At 57.7% G+C, this 15,231-nt stretch overlaps 1 protein-coding gene across 7 annotated transcripts in view; it reads right to left on the bottom strand.

Moving 5' to 3' along the window:
- Positions 1–1,588: 1,588 nt before the first annotated feature.
- TTBK1 (tau tubulin kinase 1) overlaps positions 1,589–15,231 on the bottom strand; it is a 40,900-nt gene continuing 27,257 nt past the window's right edge. For 6 of the 7 annotated variants that reach the window (XM_078446905.2, XM_078446904.2, XM_078446908.2 and 3 more), the window contains 2 exons: positions 5,581–7,172; positions 1,589–4,915 (listed from right to left, as the gene is read on the bottom strand). In XM_078446905.2, the coding sequence (XP_078303031.1) occupies positions 4,525–4,915; positions 5,581–7,172 (1,983 nt within the window). In that variant the 3' untranslated portion in view covers positions 1,589–4,524. The remainder of the gene's footprint in view (positions 4,916–5,580; positions 7,173–15,231) is intronic. The other variant, XR_013555632.2, reaches the window with a different exon arrangement.

Here is a 15,231-nt window from a genome sequence, read left to right as displayed (position 1 = left end):
AAATCCATTTATAGGAGTTACCTCTAGATGATCAGATTCATGGACAGGGGGCTTTCCTGTTTTATTCTATATGCTGATAACATTCGCTTTTATACTACAAATATGACCTGCTTTTGACATGTTTAAACAAGAAGGAAGGTGAAAGCATGTGGGGGCCCCACTGAAGTCTGGTAAATTAGGACCTAGAGCCCCCTGGCATGCACGTCAGAGGAAAGGGGATCCCAGGAGGCAAGGGTGGGGAATAGGAAATGGTTACACAGGTTTTGGAATGTCAGAGCTGCATCTGAGTTGTAAAGTAGAACTTCAGAACCTGTCTCTTTTACCACTGATCCCAGGCACAGCCAGAAGCCTGTCCTGAGACAGAAATTGTTTATGTATTGCCTAGGGGAAATTTTTACACCTGGTGAACACAGGGTCCAAACTACAAAAGGTACCGCAAGTACACTGCAGTGAAGCCTCCCTTTCTCCACAGCCTTCCTCCCTGAAGCAACCAGAGATCCCTCACTCATCTATAAATAGCTGTACCTCATACACATGGTTCTTTTACCTATTCTTAGTCTTGGAGACCAGTCCTTAAGTGTATACAAAGTGTCTACACCTCCTTCACTGTAGAGCCTCACAGTACACTGTGATAGGGTCCCCATCATATGGCTGTCCATGCTGTACTGATCAGCCCCAACTAGTGGACATTTAGATTGCCTCTGAACTTTTGCTTTTACAAGTCCACAGTCTCTTATCCAAACCATTGGGATGAGAATTCTTTTGGAATTCGAATTTTAAAAATTATATATGTGTGTGTGTGTGTGTGTGTGTGTGTGTGTGTGTATATACACACATACATACTTAGTGCGTATTCCATATATTATGAAATACCCTAATAGGATCAAACACCTTGATATTTCCATTGCAAACATGTATGATAAGTGGAATTAATGAAGACTATAAACGGTCTTGTCAAGTTTTGATACCACATGAGTTTGTGTGAATCTAATGAAAAAACTCCCATTTCCAGAATGTTTTGAGTGTGAGATAGCAGATGAGGTTTGGGGAGCTCCATGGAAAATGCTGCAGTGAGTAACTTTGGACACATGGAATTTCACAAGTTTACGAGTCCATAATACGATTCTGTCAGTGGCAATGCTAGGTCATAGGCTGCATTCATTTCTAATTTCCATAGATTTTTCTAGAATAATGACCATTGTTTCTCCTTGCCTGTGAGCTTTTTAGCTTTATGGTTTTCCAAACTCACTTGTGTCTGTTAACTTTGGGGCAATGCAAATTCTTCCTCCCTTCCTCCCTGCACAAAGCTAGACTCTGAGTCTCCTTGGAGAGACAACCAGGGGAGCTGAGAGAGCAGAGGCTTTGCTATCAGAGACAGAGAGTAGCCCTCTTCCACCTGTGTGACCCTTTATCTGTTCCTGTCCTGAGCGTCTGTTTCCATCTCCATAGAGACAATCTAATCTGCCTCCATGGCAGTCCACTCCCACTTGCCCACCAACTTGCACTCTTCTCCCCTGCCCATTCCCAGCCACAGTGCCTAGGCTTTTCCCTCTTCCCCAAAGGAAGAAGAGTCCAGGCCAACAGAACGAAAGGTCCACAGGCTTTTTAATGGTGTGATGGCTACTTCCCTTCCAAGACCCGATCTAATCATGACAGCGGCTTCCAGGGTGTTGGGGTGGGGGTGGACAGGTGCAGGGTGGGCAGAGGCCATGCAGTGACTGGGAAGAGGTGGGGGAGGGTGTTACATTCTGTTTGGCATGTAAACATTCTTCAGTGGCTTCCCTGGGGGAGGGGGAGGGCACCTCCCTGCCCCCCACTCCATGCCCACCAGGGCTGATCCCCGGAGCTGAGAAGACTGAGCCAGGCCCCCGTGAGGAGCCCGGAAGGGGGGTGCCCACATGAATGGGACATGGCCCTTCTCCTGCACCCGCTTCGTGCACAGTGTGGGTTGGGAGGGGAGGCATGTTCTGGGGTGAACAGACCTGTGTCTGAGCCAATGACACAGGTTTGTCATGATGGGAAAGTGCTTGAGGGGTGAGGTGGTGGTAGCGGTGGTGGTGGTGTGGCACTCTTATAGAGAAAGGGCTCAGGCCCAGGAGGGCTTGGTGGAGGGGATGGATGCTCAAGGGGGAAGAGGCTGCAGCTGGGGGTGGGGACACTGGGAGGTGTGGTGTCCTCTGCCCTGGATCCTTCCTGGGGAGAAGAGCAGAGTCAGTTCCCTAGTCCCCTCCCACACTCACCCCTACCCCTCCTCCCCAACCTTGGTGACATTCCATGACGCAGAGGCCTGAGGTCAGTTGGGAGCCCTAGGGAGGTCTGGAATCCCGAGAGCAGACAGGGTTTTGCGTCTCTGCCCAGCTCCAGTGCTGGGTGAAGCTAGGGGTCAGATGGGCCTGGGGCTCTCTCAGGCCGCCCCCTTTTCTTCCCAACACCAAACCAGGGTGTTGTTGGTCCTGGGGCAGAGGTGAAGCTGGGGGCCCTACATTCACGGTTCGGTTGGTGGCAAGGAGCAGGCCCAGGACCTGGGCACCGGGGGTCATGCCCTGGTCCCCACCTGGCACGAGCTGATTGTCATTCGGAGAAGCTCTAGGTGGCAGGGAGTGGCCCCTCTTCCACCCCCTCTGTTGGACCCAGAGGGCAGTAGAGGCCTTGGGAGGGTCTTGGGTTGACAAAGAGGGCTCTGTCCGGAGAGGTTTCCTGAGTGTTCTGGGAGATTCTGCGTCAGCATGGGATGGACCTCAAAGGCCGTCCACCCTGGAGTCCTCCCCTGGGCTGGTTTGCAGAGAAGCCACCACCTTGGTGTGGAAACAGCTGCCCAAGCCTGCTGACTCTCCAAGAGGGGCTTCAGCTGGCACCACCAGGCTGCTTCCAGGGCCAACTTCCTCATGGGCATCCTTCTAAGCGATGGTGGCTGGATGCTGCCAGACCACTGGGGCTTGCTGGGGCCTTTCTTCCTCTTCCCCTGGTTGCCTAGCCTTGTTCTCTGTGACTCACAGAAGAACAGAGGGGCCAGGCCAGGGGACAGAGGCTGAGGGTGCTGAGGATGGAGAAGGCCTGCAGGGGACCTGTCCCAGATAGACAGGGTCGGCTGTCCCTTCTGCAGCCCGTGTGCTGCTTGGCCAAGATGTAGGCAGTTGAGGCTCATGAGGTGGGATGAGCTATGCAGGAGCCAGACCCAGGAGGAAGCCCCATATCCATTCATGGAGCAGCACAGCCCTCACCCTCTGCAGGGACAGCTCAGCTGCTTGGGTTGGGGTTAAGACAAGAGGAGACAGGCTGAAAGGTTAGCTGGGGGAGGAGGAGACTTAGGCTGGACCCATCACACAAGCATACCATCTGGACTTAGAAGGGCCTTTCTGTCTTGAGTCCAGGGGCCAGCTGTCAGGCCAGATGATGGTCTGATCCAGCCCACTCTCCACCCCAGGAGGACAGACAGGGTGACCCGGCCAGAACTGAGTCCATGAATCTCTAAAGGGCCAGTGCAGAGAAGATGAAAAACAGCCATTCTCCACCTCCACTGAACTCAGGAGAGAGGGAAGTTGGCTGAAACTGCAGCAGGCAGGATTGAGGTTAGATGGCAAGAAGGAGTTCCTGATGGTGAGGGGTCCTGAGCACTAGATCAGGAGGCCAAGGGAGGGGGTGAAACCTTTTTTAAAGCCCCCCTCCAACTTCCCATTGGGAAACATGTGCCCAGGAAGGCAGCCCACACACACTCTCTGGTTCCCATTGAGGACCCACCCAAATTTATGGGGAGAAGGACTTTGCACCCTAGGGGTGCAGAAGAGCAGCCCCCCCCCCCCAATCACCTGCCCACCATCTTCCACAGGGGTGTCCAGAATGGAGCGGACTTTGGGGCTGGTCAGATCTGCCCCCTCACACCTGAGTAGACCAATGGCCCCTGGATCCCAGCTCCCCAACCCCAGCCTAGCAGCTGAGAAGAGGAGGCCTTTTGGACCACCACAGCTTCCAGGAGATTGTGGTATTGGTCCCTGGTGGGGAGGCTGGAACTTCCACTTCCGGAACTTGAGTCTGCCTTTCTCAAAGTGGAGGTGGGTGGGCTTGGGCTGGAAGAAGGCCGGGAGGAGGAAAAGGCGCCGCAGGAGGTGTAAGCAGAGGTCCCTGTGGGAGCACGAAGAGCAGCAGAGGCCTGGCAGGTGAGGGGGCGTCCCCATTTGTGGAGTCCTCAGTGAAAAAGTGGCTGAGCCTTCCCCGGGGCGGAGGGTGAGCCTGCCCCACCCGAAGGGCGGCAGGGGGATGGCAGGGGTCACGGGGAGGGGGCGGAGTACCGGGAGGCTGGCGCTCCCCCCCCTCCCCCACCCCGCGGCGAGGCGTCCCCCTCCGGCCGGGCCGGCGGGCGGGCGTGGCGAATGCTGGCGCGCGTCCTCGCGGGTGCAGGCGGGAAGCTGGGGCCGCGGGTGGCGCGCGTCAGGCGCGTAAGGCTGTGCTGGGAGCTGTTTCAGTGTGGCCGGCTGCGGATGGGGGGCCGGGGTGAGGGTGGGGGGCCGCGGAGAGCCTCGCGCGTCATTATCTGGCCCCGGCCCGGCCCTCCGCGACCCCCGCCCGGCCTTTGGTTGCTGCGCGCTGAGTCTGGAGTTTCCCTCTGGGTCCTTTCTTGGGGCCCCCCGGGGAGGGGGTACCATCAGGCTGGGCCCGGGCCTGCGGGGCGCCCCGGGGCGGGGGGCCTGCGGGCCGGGCCTGGTGCGAGGGAGAGGAGCTCTCTTTGCGGGACAGGGACTGGCTCCGGGGGGACGCGCTGGGCTGGCGTGGCGCGGCAGAGGTGGAGGGGCCTGGACTTCGCGGGGCGGGGGGCCTGGTGCCGGCTGGGGCTCGCCCTGGGCCCGGGCCACGGCCGGGGGGCTGTTTGGGGCGGAGGTCAGCAGCAACGGCCGACCCTGGGGGCTTCTGCAGCTGGAGCCTGCGGGAGGAGGGGGACGGAGGGGTGCAAAAGGCAAGAGAAAAGAAGAAGGCAAAGAAACAAAAAAGGAGAGACATTTTCAGAATCTCTGGGCACTGAGCCCTAGAGTCCTGCGTCTTCAGAGCTGGATGAGCCTGAGATCATGGCACAGGTGAATAAACTGAGGCCTGGTGCTTCATCCTCCAGGGCGGGACCTCTAGAGTCCACCCTCTCCCAGGCTGCTCCCCAAGAGCTTGCTGCAGGCTTTCTTGGACGTCACTGTTTCATCTCTGAAATTCTCATGGATTTTACGTTCTGCTCTATAATGTACCCGTGTTTACATTGATATGAATCGTGTTTTTTCCCAACTACTCTGCCCTTTATCCTTTGGGTTCAAATGCCTCATGACATACCTGAGGCTGTGATGTGAGCTCCACTGGCCCCTATTAACCTTTCCCAAGCTTGGCCTCCTTGGCACCCCTCTAGACATGTTCACTGTAGCCCCTCCCTTGAGCCCAGTGACAGGGCTGGGACCTGAGTCAGAAGAGACACTTAATGGGGAAGGTGGTGAACAGGTGTAGCTGCATCCTCACTAGGCCCTGACCTTGGCTCTGGGGAGGCCCCTGCTGGTGGAGGCCTTCTGTGGTCACCCTCTGCCCACCCTGGGGCTGGCAGCGGTTTCTCACCTGCTGGTGATGGCTGTGTCAGATGCGGGGGCAGCGCTGTGGGGTCTGCCAGGGGACTGCTGGGCTGCAGCAGGCGTGGGCATGCGGATGCTGATGGGGCGGGGAATCCGGCTCCGGGTGGTAGCTGCCCGCCCTGCCTTCCTGGGGGCGGCAGGCTCCGAGGCAGGTGTGTCCTCCTCTGAGCCCGTGCCTGAGAGCGTCTCAGAGGCACGGCGCTGCTCCTCACTGGAGGAGGACGAGGCCCCAGAGGCCAGCCGCAGCAGCAGGCGGCCCTGCCTCTTCTCCATCACCAGCCGTGCCAGGTCCTGCTGTGGTCGGGCCCTCTTGCCCCACCGCTCTTTGGCCGACAGTGAGCCCGAGGGCTCCGAACCTGTGTCCTCCTCAGACAGCAGGACAGGGATCCGGCTCCTGGGACGAGGGCCTGGCATGGCATGGCGGCTGGGGGAGACAGTGGCCAGTTTCTCTGGGCCTGGCTCCAGCGGGGATGCTGGAGCTGGCCCATTAACAAGGGCTGGGCCATTGGGCAGTGAGTCTGTGGCCACCTCCAAGGGACTATCCGTCGGGGGTCCAGACAGAACATAGCTCTCCAGCCCTGACTGGGCGATGCCATTCTCCAGGGGCATGGAGGCCCCCTCCTCCACAACCCTCCCGTCAGAAGGTGCCTCCAGGCCCGGCTCACCCCCAGCACCCAGCTCCTCAGACCGGGAGGCTTGTCCACCGGAAGACATGACATTGAGGTGGGTTTTCTCTGCAATGTGCACAAAGGTCCTCTCAACTTTGGTGAAGGGTGAGGAGGTGACTGCCACTCCTCCTGCCCCTGTGGTCACTGCCCCAGCCCCTGGCCCTGTTCCCGGCCCAGGGGGCTTGGGCTCAGACTTGAGGACAGAGGACAGGGTGCCTGGCTCAGACACATCCAGCTGGCTGCCGGTGGGCTGGGGCCGCTCTTGCTGAGGAGTGAGGGCAGCCAGAGTGCCCAGGTCAGGGTCAGGGGCCAGGTCGGCAGTGACGGGCGACTTCTTCATGTCGCCAGGGGAGACGAGCACCAGCGTTTTGGAGCCCTCTTCAGGCTCCAGATCCCCGTCGGCCATGGAGGCCCGGCCCCTGGACTCCTTCTGGTCATCAGCCAGCAGCGTGGAAGGGGCACCCTCTTGGCTCCGGTCAGTGCTCCTCTCACTCCCATCACTGCTGGAGCCACTGCGAGGCCCCAGCACCTCCCCTAGAGCCACTGCCTCCTCCTCCTCTTCCTCCTCCTCGTCCTCCTCCTCCTCCTCTTCCTCCTCCTCCTCCTCTTCCTCCTCCTCCTCCTCTTCTTCCTCCTCCTCCTCTTCCTCCTCCTCTTCCTCCTCTTCCTCCTCCTCCTCTTCCTCCTCCTCCTCCTCCTCCTTCCCATTAGCTTGAGGCTGAACAGGAGCCAGTGGGACCTGGGAGGTGGTGAGCAGCATGTGGGAGAATCCCACCCTCCGGACCCTGTTGAGCAACCGAGCCCGTTCTCGGTAATCAGAGAGGTCTTTCTTGAAGTCCTGGTAGGGCAGGCTCAGAGGCACAGCTCGTGGGAGACCATTGACCTCAAACGGGGACGCCACGGAGAACACCTGCAAGAGGCACATACAGGGACTGGCTGAGGTCACCCACCCTGCCGGGCCCAAGGAGACCTGGGCTGTGCCCACAAGCTAGGAGGCCCACGTGCCCACCCATGTGCACCAGAGTGTGTGCTCCATGAGGGTAGGCACTGGGTCTGTTTTGTTCATTGCTCTGTCCCCCAAGGCCTAGAATGGTCCCTGGCACCTAGTAAGTGCTCAGTAAATCTCTGATGAAGGATTGTGTGCATGCTCCAGTTCCCCTGAGGACCCCTGGCCCTGATCCTGGCAGTTTCTCTGTCTCCCATATTCCATCTCCCTCACTCTTCTCCCTGCCTCCAAAACCCAGGGCCAGCTCTGGTTCAGTCAGTAGAAGACAATGACAGCTGCAAGGCATCGTAGCCGCCATGTAGATCAACCCTCCCTTTGACAGATGAGGAAATCAGGTCTGGAGGGGGGCGGCAAGTGTCTGGGTCAGCCCTCACTGCCTCCTTGTAGGGCACAGTTTCTCTGCAGCCAGGGAGCTGGCCACTAGGGCCATCAGAGCTGTGGAGGACAAGGGCAAAGTTCGGCGGTCTTCCACACCCCAAAATGCAGGCTGGGCCCCTGGAGCTCCAGCCCCCCTACCCTCCTGTCAGTCAAGACTTTCCAGCCCTCTACAGGTGTGTTTTGAGTCCATACTTCCTTCGGGAATTCACAGCCAGCTTACGAAGGGCAGTTTCTTTCCAGTTGATTACGTTTTCCCTTTTGAAGCTTTGTCCAGCTTGGCAATGTGATGGCCTGTTCTTGGTTTTCTAGGCTCTTGCCACATCTCCCCTTAGCCTCCTCCCTTCTGGACTGGAAAGCCCTGACCACCTTCTCAGGACTTCAGCAGCTGCAGAGCACATGGGCACATCTGCCTGGTGGTTCCCCAGCCGGTGGCCTGTTTTGTCCCTCCCGCACTGCCCACCCATCCTTCTGACAGCTGCTACAGTAATCTTCCTGAAACTTGAATCTGATCCTCTCTCTCTCCACTTCAAACCTGCAGAAACCTACAGGAGCCCCCACAGTCCTCAGAAAACAGTTCCAGTTCTTGGCTTGGCACATGACAATCCTGTTTCTCACTCCTTGGTCTGGCTCCTACCTTCAGTTCTAGCCTCACTTCCATCAGTGCCCTCTGATCCCCGCCTTGTGCTCCAGCCATGCTGATGCCACCAGAAGTTCCCCAAATGTATCATGGTTCTCACACTGCTGTCTTTCCCTCTGGCAGTTCCCTCTGCCTGAGTCCCTGTCACTTCCTCTGGGCACATGACAAATTCTTCCTCCAGGACTGAGCTTAAAACAACCTTCCAAAACACCTTCCTGTCCACCCACCAAGCAGGCATCATCACCCTCCCTTCTACTTGTTTTCCCTGAGGGTTTTTCTCTTCTTCCTCCCTCCCTTCCTTCCTTCCTCCCTCCCTCCCCCCTCCTTTCTTCCTCCCTTCCTCCCTTCCTCCCTTCTTCCCTTCCTGCCTCCCCCCTCCTTCCTCCTTTCCTTCCTCCCTTCTTCCCTTCCTCCCTTCCTTCCTTCAAGAAGAAGTCCTAGAATGTCTGTTGTCCTGGCCACCATGTTAGAGCCTATGCATCTGTGCATCAGGTATTGAACGAGATAGATATGGTCCTTGTTTTCACAGAGTGTGCAATCTCTCTATTAGGAAATGAAATTGGGATAATGCATACTCCACAGAGATTGTGATCATAAATGAGATCAGATAAGCAATGGGTCTGGCGTATAGCAGTTGCTCAATAAATATCAGCTCCCTCCCACCCCCACCTCCTGCCCCCTGCCCTGCTTCTCTGGTTTGGAGATCACTGCCTCCCTCTGTAAGCCCAGAAATGCCTGGATGCCACACCTATGGGAGATAGGGTGGTGAGAAAAGGAGGGCCTCTCCCAGCTGAGGTTTCTGCAAATAGCAAAGGCTGGTGGAGGGGAAGGTGGGAATCCCCAAGTCTGAGGATCTGCCCAAGGCTGTGACTTTTCCTCTCCTCAACTGCCATAATCTTTCGCATGATCAGACCATCCATGAGGATGTAATGAGGGTTGGGGGCATGCAAGATGGGGTAGCATCCGACCCCAGGCAGGACCCCTGCACACCCTGTCTGAGCCAGGCACCAGATGGCCTTAGAGCTTTTTCTCCTTCACATCCAGGCTGGAAGTCCTCAGCAATTGTTTTCTTTTTCTACACTATTCTCATTCATTCATTCATTCATTCAGCAAATATTAAGCCCTAGTTCTGTGCCAGGCCTTGTGCTGGGGGCCCTTTGTCATGTTTAGTTACCAACAGTAAGGCTAAAGACTGGGCAGAGGTGAGGGGGATGCTGTGAGACCCTGGGTGAGTTGCCACCGTGGTGTAGATGCTCGTACTGAGTGCTAGGTACCTATAGACAGACACGGAGCTCTGATCATGTCTCCCTACTGTCTAGCTCAGAACTCACCCACCCAGCAGAACCTCTGCCTATTTTCCCTGTCCCATCTTTGACACTTTGAGCGTCCGTGGCACAACTACCTTTCCCTCTACCCTTTAGAAAAGCCCCATCCATAGGACAGACCCTCTGTTCACAGTGTCCATGTTAGATGATCACAGGTGGAACCTTCTCCTTCCATCTCAAAGCCTTCCCCTTCTGTTACATGGGAGGGAGGAGGGATGAGAACTGAAATCAGGCATCAGTGACAATGTCAGATTGGGAAACTGAGGCCTGGAGAGAGGCACTGGCAAGCCCACTTCACAAAGCACATCAACCAACTTGGCCCAGAACCCCAAACTCTTTCCATCGCCTCACTGGCCTCCCACCCTCCCATGCAGGGAAACCTGGGACCTTCTGCCCTTTAGCAGGAAGAACCTTAACCTCAGAACGGGGACAGACTTGCCCTAAGGATCACTGACAAGCCCACCCAGGGCCTGAGCATACTGGATTTTCCATTTCAGAGTCCCTCCACCTCTCCCCATCTGGCTCCATGTTGGGAAGGACAGGCCTGGGCTCAAGTTCCTCCTTCCTCAGAGAGTGGGAGGTCCCCTTCACCCTCCCCCACCCTCTCCTGAATGCCTGAGCCCAGTGAATATTCATCCACTTGCCCATGCCATCCTGTGCTCATTCATTCAGCCAGAGTTCACTAGACAGCCTCTGTGTGCTTGGCCCTGTAGATTTGTGGATACCGTGGGAGGGGGACAGCAGTGACACTCTCCCATTCCAGCTCAGAGGGCAGCAAGTGTGCTGGGTGTCAGCAAGGGCAACTCAGCATCTGGAAGGACTCACACCTTCCTACTCCCTTCCTAGGTCAGCGACCCTTTATGATTCCAATTTATTTATTGTGGCTCTCCAGACTGGCTTGGCGCTGGAGTCTCTCGGGGTGCTTTTTAAACCTAAAGAGCCCTGAGTCCTATTCCCTACCCCCCACCCCTAGTCTGTAGGTCAGAGACGAGGCCCAGAAATCTCTCTATTTTAAATCTCCCTGGTGGTTCTGATGGAGTTTGGCAAAAGGCTGCTACTGTAAGGGTGAATCGTGGAGAAGGTGAGGCAGGCCACTGGAGCTAAGACCCGCAGAGAGAATGAAAGTCCCAGCCCTCCCCTTGCTGGGGTCTGAGCCCAGACCCCAAGACTGTGGCCTCCCCAGCTTCAGAGTCCAGCCCTAATCCATATTTACTCCAGTCAACAGGAAAAGTGGAGGGATGGACCAGCCTCTGATCTTTCCCTGCTGCTGAGGCTCTCCTCAGCCTTTGACACTAGTGACCCCCCACGCCGGGGACTGGATGGGTTACATACCTCCATTACCTAGATGGAGTGCAGAGAGCAGCTCTGCCTGGACCCTGGCCAAGCCCAGACATTGCACACTGCACTTCAGCCCACAGTCCCAAGGTCAAAGAAGGGGGGCTGGTGAGTGACCAAAGCTGTAGGATGGACCGGGACATCCCACCCCTCCCCCACAAGGCTGGCGCACACCTCCCATCTCTCATCCTCCTGGGGAGCCCCCATTGCCATAATTGCCCCGCATCTCTCGTCCTCCCAGGGAGCCCCCATTGCCGTAACTCCCCCACCTGGAACCAGAGATGAGAAGTGGGCAGTGTAGCACTCTGACCACCGTTGCCCTTCCCAGACCTTTCAGCTACCTATCCGAGTTTCCACTCTCAAACCACACCTGCCAAGCCACGGCCCTCCCTGCACTCCTCCACCCCAGGGCCACCCACCTGGGCACACTGGCCATTGATGCTCATCTGGGGGCGGGGAGGGGTAAGAAGACCTGAGAAGGTGGCTGTCTACCCTGGGTCTAAGCAGATCCTCGCACACTTGAATCCCAGGTCTCAGTGCTCCCAACCCATCCTTGCCTGCCCCGGAGCTCACAGCATGAGGACATTCTAAATGCTTCAGGGGCAAGAAATGCAGCTCTAGCTTACCCTTCTGCCCTCACACTTGGTTTAGGCCCCAAGGAGTGAAGTGTGGCACTGTGACAGCAGACCTGCAGGAGCCGGGTGCAGGAAGACGGAAGGAGAGCCTCCCCTCTTACACGCACTCTCTCTCTCTCTCTCTCTGCGGCAATCCTCCTTCTTCCAGTCCCACTCCTCTCATGGACCTGGTCTTCCCTCAACCCACATTCTATCCGTCAGCCTCCCACCCCCGCCCCAGGCTCTGCACAATCCACTCTTTCACTGATCCCCCTGGACAGACCATTCTCCCCCAGGCCAGGGCCATCTCAGATCCCCCATCAGAGCAGAGGGGCAGGGGAAGGCTCCTATGGCCCCTTCACAGAGCTCGCTGGCTTCCTGGCCTCCTTCCCACTGCAGGCAGGCACATACGCTTGGCCTCAATAGTCTGATCCACAGAGAACAGATTTAGGTGCCCACCCACCTACTTCCCATCCCTCTTCCTGTAAATTGGCAATTTGGTTTCAGGCCCCAGAGACCAGGGTCCATCCCCAAACCACTCCTCCAGATGAAAGAAGACAGGGTGAGGGTTGCTAGAGTCCAACTAGGCCCCAAACCTCCTGGGGTCCCCCTCCCCCTCTCCATTGGTCCTCGTCTTAGGGGCAGCTGAGGTAGAGGTGGGGCTGGATCCCTTGATCTGGAATTTGCCCCCACCCAATCCCAGAATCAGCAAGATCAGCTCCTGCCCTCTGCTCAGCCAGGCACCCCCGGAGTTGGGGTCTGCATCGAGGGGTGGGTTAGGAAGGAGAAGTATCAAAGAAAGCAAGCGAGGCGCAGGTTCCTGGAAGGCGTCTTTAATCAGTTTTGGTAGTACACAAGCTCTCCGGATTGTCTGCATTAACATACAGGGACTTAAAAAGGCACAAGATCCCTCGCACAGCGACGCGTGACGGCGGGGCGCCCCCCACCCCCGCCCTTGCGCGGCCGTGTGCGCGTGGGTGCGTGTCCGTGTCCCACCCCCGTGGCGGCGCCGCGCGTGTGCGTGTCGGTTTCAAGTGTTGGATTTGTACAGTACTCGCAGTCTAGGGGCGGGGGCTCAGTGCATGCTTTTCCACCCGGGCCCGGGGCCCCCCCGACGCCGCTATGTACACTGAGGACGCACCCCGGAGAGAAAGAGGAAGAAAAAAAAAAGCGTCCCATCTTCGTGTGTGTGTGTGTGTGTGTGTGTGTGTGTGTGGTCTTGAGTTTCTCGTGCATGCTTACGCGGCTAGGGTTGGGGAACAGTGCAAGCTTATAATACAGTATTATTGCAGTACAAAAGGGGGGGGATGTGATGGGAGGGGGGAGGCTTAGGAATAAACTGGCTGGAATTCGGGACCTCCGGAAGGGTCCTCTCCCCAACCCCCTTCCCATCCCTCACTCCCCTCCCCACCACGATTAGGAAGCAGCTCCCAACGCTGGGAGGGGATCCTTGGGTCCCTGGAAGGAAGGGGCTCAGCTGGGCCCGGGGCTGAACTTCCCCATCCCACCAGTCCCACCTCTCAGGGGGCAGGGGCCAGCCCTCTCCTTGCTAAATACTGGCAAACATTAGGGCCCCGAACCCCGCCTGCTCCCCCACGGAAGCCCCTCCAAGTGTGGGTGAGGGGAGGGGTCGACAGAGCAAGTGCAAAGGAAGCAGATGTTGGTCCCTGAGTTTTATTTTCGGGGGTGGGGAGGGAGAAGAGCTGGAAGTGGGGGCATGTTTGGGGACCCCCAGGGCCCGCAGTGTGGAGTGGGGTGGGGCAGGAGACACAGACGTGGAGGCGTGGGTAAAAAGGGGGTGTTGGGTGGCTCTGAGAGACCTAGGCTCAAAGCTTGTCTCCCCCTCAACTCTGGGCTCTTTGGCATCCAATTGCAAGGCCAATTATAGGGGGGGGGGGGGGGGGGTGGCTGTGGGCAGTTGAGGTAACAGGAATCTGGGGTGGGGCGACGGGGGCCCTTCGAGCCGGGAGAACTGGCCAGCTCCCCCTCCCATGCCTTCGTCTGCACCCCAGCCCTGGAAGCACTGAGGGGCGAGCCCCCGCCCCAGGGTCGGGGACCCAGTGGCCACGAGCCGGCGGAGGGGAAAGCAAACACAAACTTGGCGCGAGGGCGGGGCGGCGGGGAGGGCTAACCCCCGAGAAGGGGTATTTAGCAGCAGGCAGCTCGGCGGGGGGCTAGGGGGTCGAAGGTCCCGAGGGCGCGCGCGGAGGCGGGGCGACGTGGAAGGCGGGGCTGGGGGGGTGGTGTCGGGCGGTACCCTGGTCGCGCGCGTAGCAGCTAAAAAGACGGACCATACATTCGTGGCGCGCTGGCCGCGGGAACGGGAGTGTGGGGGCGGGTCCCGGGGGCGGGGACAGAGTGGAAGTGGTGGTTGGGGTCCCGTTACAGTAGTTATAAACCTGCGAGGGGTGCCCGGAAACGCGATCTTTGTGCTCTCCCGGCCGGGGCTACTAGTTTGCTGTCCGGAGAGTGGATGAAATGTGCGCGCAGCAATGGAGTGTGCGTGTGTGTGCGGGCCAGTTAGTTGTGGCAAGGTGAACCCCACCCCCCGCACCCGCAAAGCCCGTGCAGGTAGAAGGGACGGTACGTTACGGGACTGACGGCGGAGCCAAGTGAAAGGAGAGGTCTAGAAAGGTTCCCATAGTCCTCTGGGCTTCATTGCCTCTCCTCCCCTACTGCTTCTTAACTCTTTACATGGGGGGAAGGGGTCCACTCAGGCTCCGGGGCGCCCTGAGCTAGGAAGCCCACTGGATGGTATGGGGAGCCATTGGGGATATTTGAGGGATGTGGTCCTCAGGCTGGGAGCCTCTCCCTTAGGGAGAAGGATGCTTTAAAATTTTCAGAGGCTGACCCACAAGTCCCAGGAGGCACCTCTGTACCTAATAGGAATAATGCAAACTTTGGGGACATGCCCTCCAACTTAAGGAGAGTGATTTGCAGGGCGCCTGGATGGCTCAGTCGGTTAAGCATCCGACTTTGGCTCAGGTCATGAACTCGAGGTTGGTGGGATAGAGCCCCATGGTGGGCTCTGTGCTGTGAGCACAGAGCCCACTTGGGATCCTCCTCTGTCCCCCTCTCTCTCTGCCCTGTCCCTGCTCACACTCTTATCTCTTTCAAAAGTAAACATAAAAGAAAAAGGAGAGTGATTTGCCACACTCCTTGTTACCAAGGACTGCCTATGGCAGTGGGCAGATTCCTGCCCTTTGGGTCGGAATCTTAGAGGAGTTTGGGGTAGGGTGGGGTGGTGTTCAGGCTCTCCTTAGGGGTCCATTCTCAGGTATCCAATCAACCCAAAGAGAACAGAGGATACTGCATTCTCCCACAGCCAGGGGCCCCCACACACTCCCTAAGCATGGTCTTCCCTGGCCATCCAATATAGACACATTTGCCACGTTCCTCTGCCATCCAGTGGCCCAGGCTCCCCATCACCACTAGCTGGGCAGACAACACCACCCCCTCCTCAGAAAAAGGGATCTAGGCAGGGCAGAGGAGAGAAAAGGAGGGTCCCGGGACCCTCTACAGAGAGGACCCCTACTTTTTCCTGGGATTGGAGGGGTCTACCCAACCCCCTTGGCTGGGGAAGCAAGGGTTAATGTACACGCATGGCTCAAAGGTCCCATCATTCCCCCACATGCTGGGCACGGCTATGCCCATTTCCCCCCAAACTGGAAAAT

Source organism: Panthera onca, chromosome B2 (assembly GCF_046562875.1).
Source record: "Panthera onca isolate mPanOnc1 chromosome B2, mPanOnc1 haplotype 2, whole genome shotgun sequence".
NCBI lineage: Eukaryota > Metazoa > Chordata > Mammalia > Carnivora > Felidae > Panthera > Panthera onca.
This window is presented reverse-complemented; position numbering and strand designations above follow the sequence as displayed.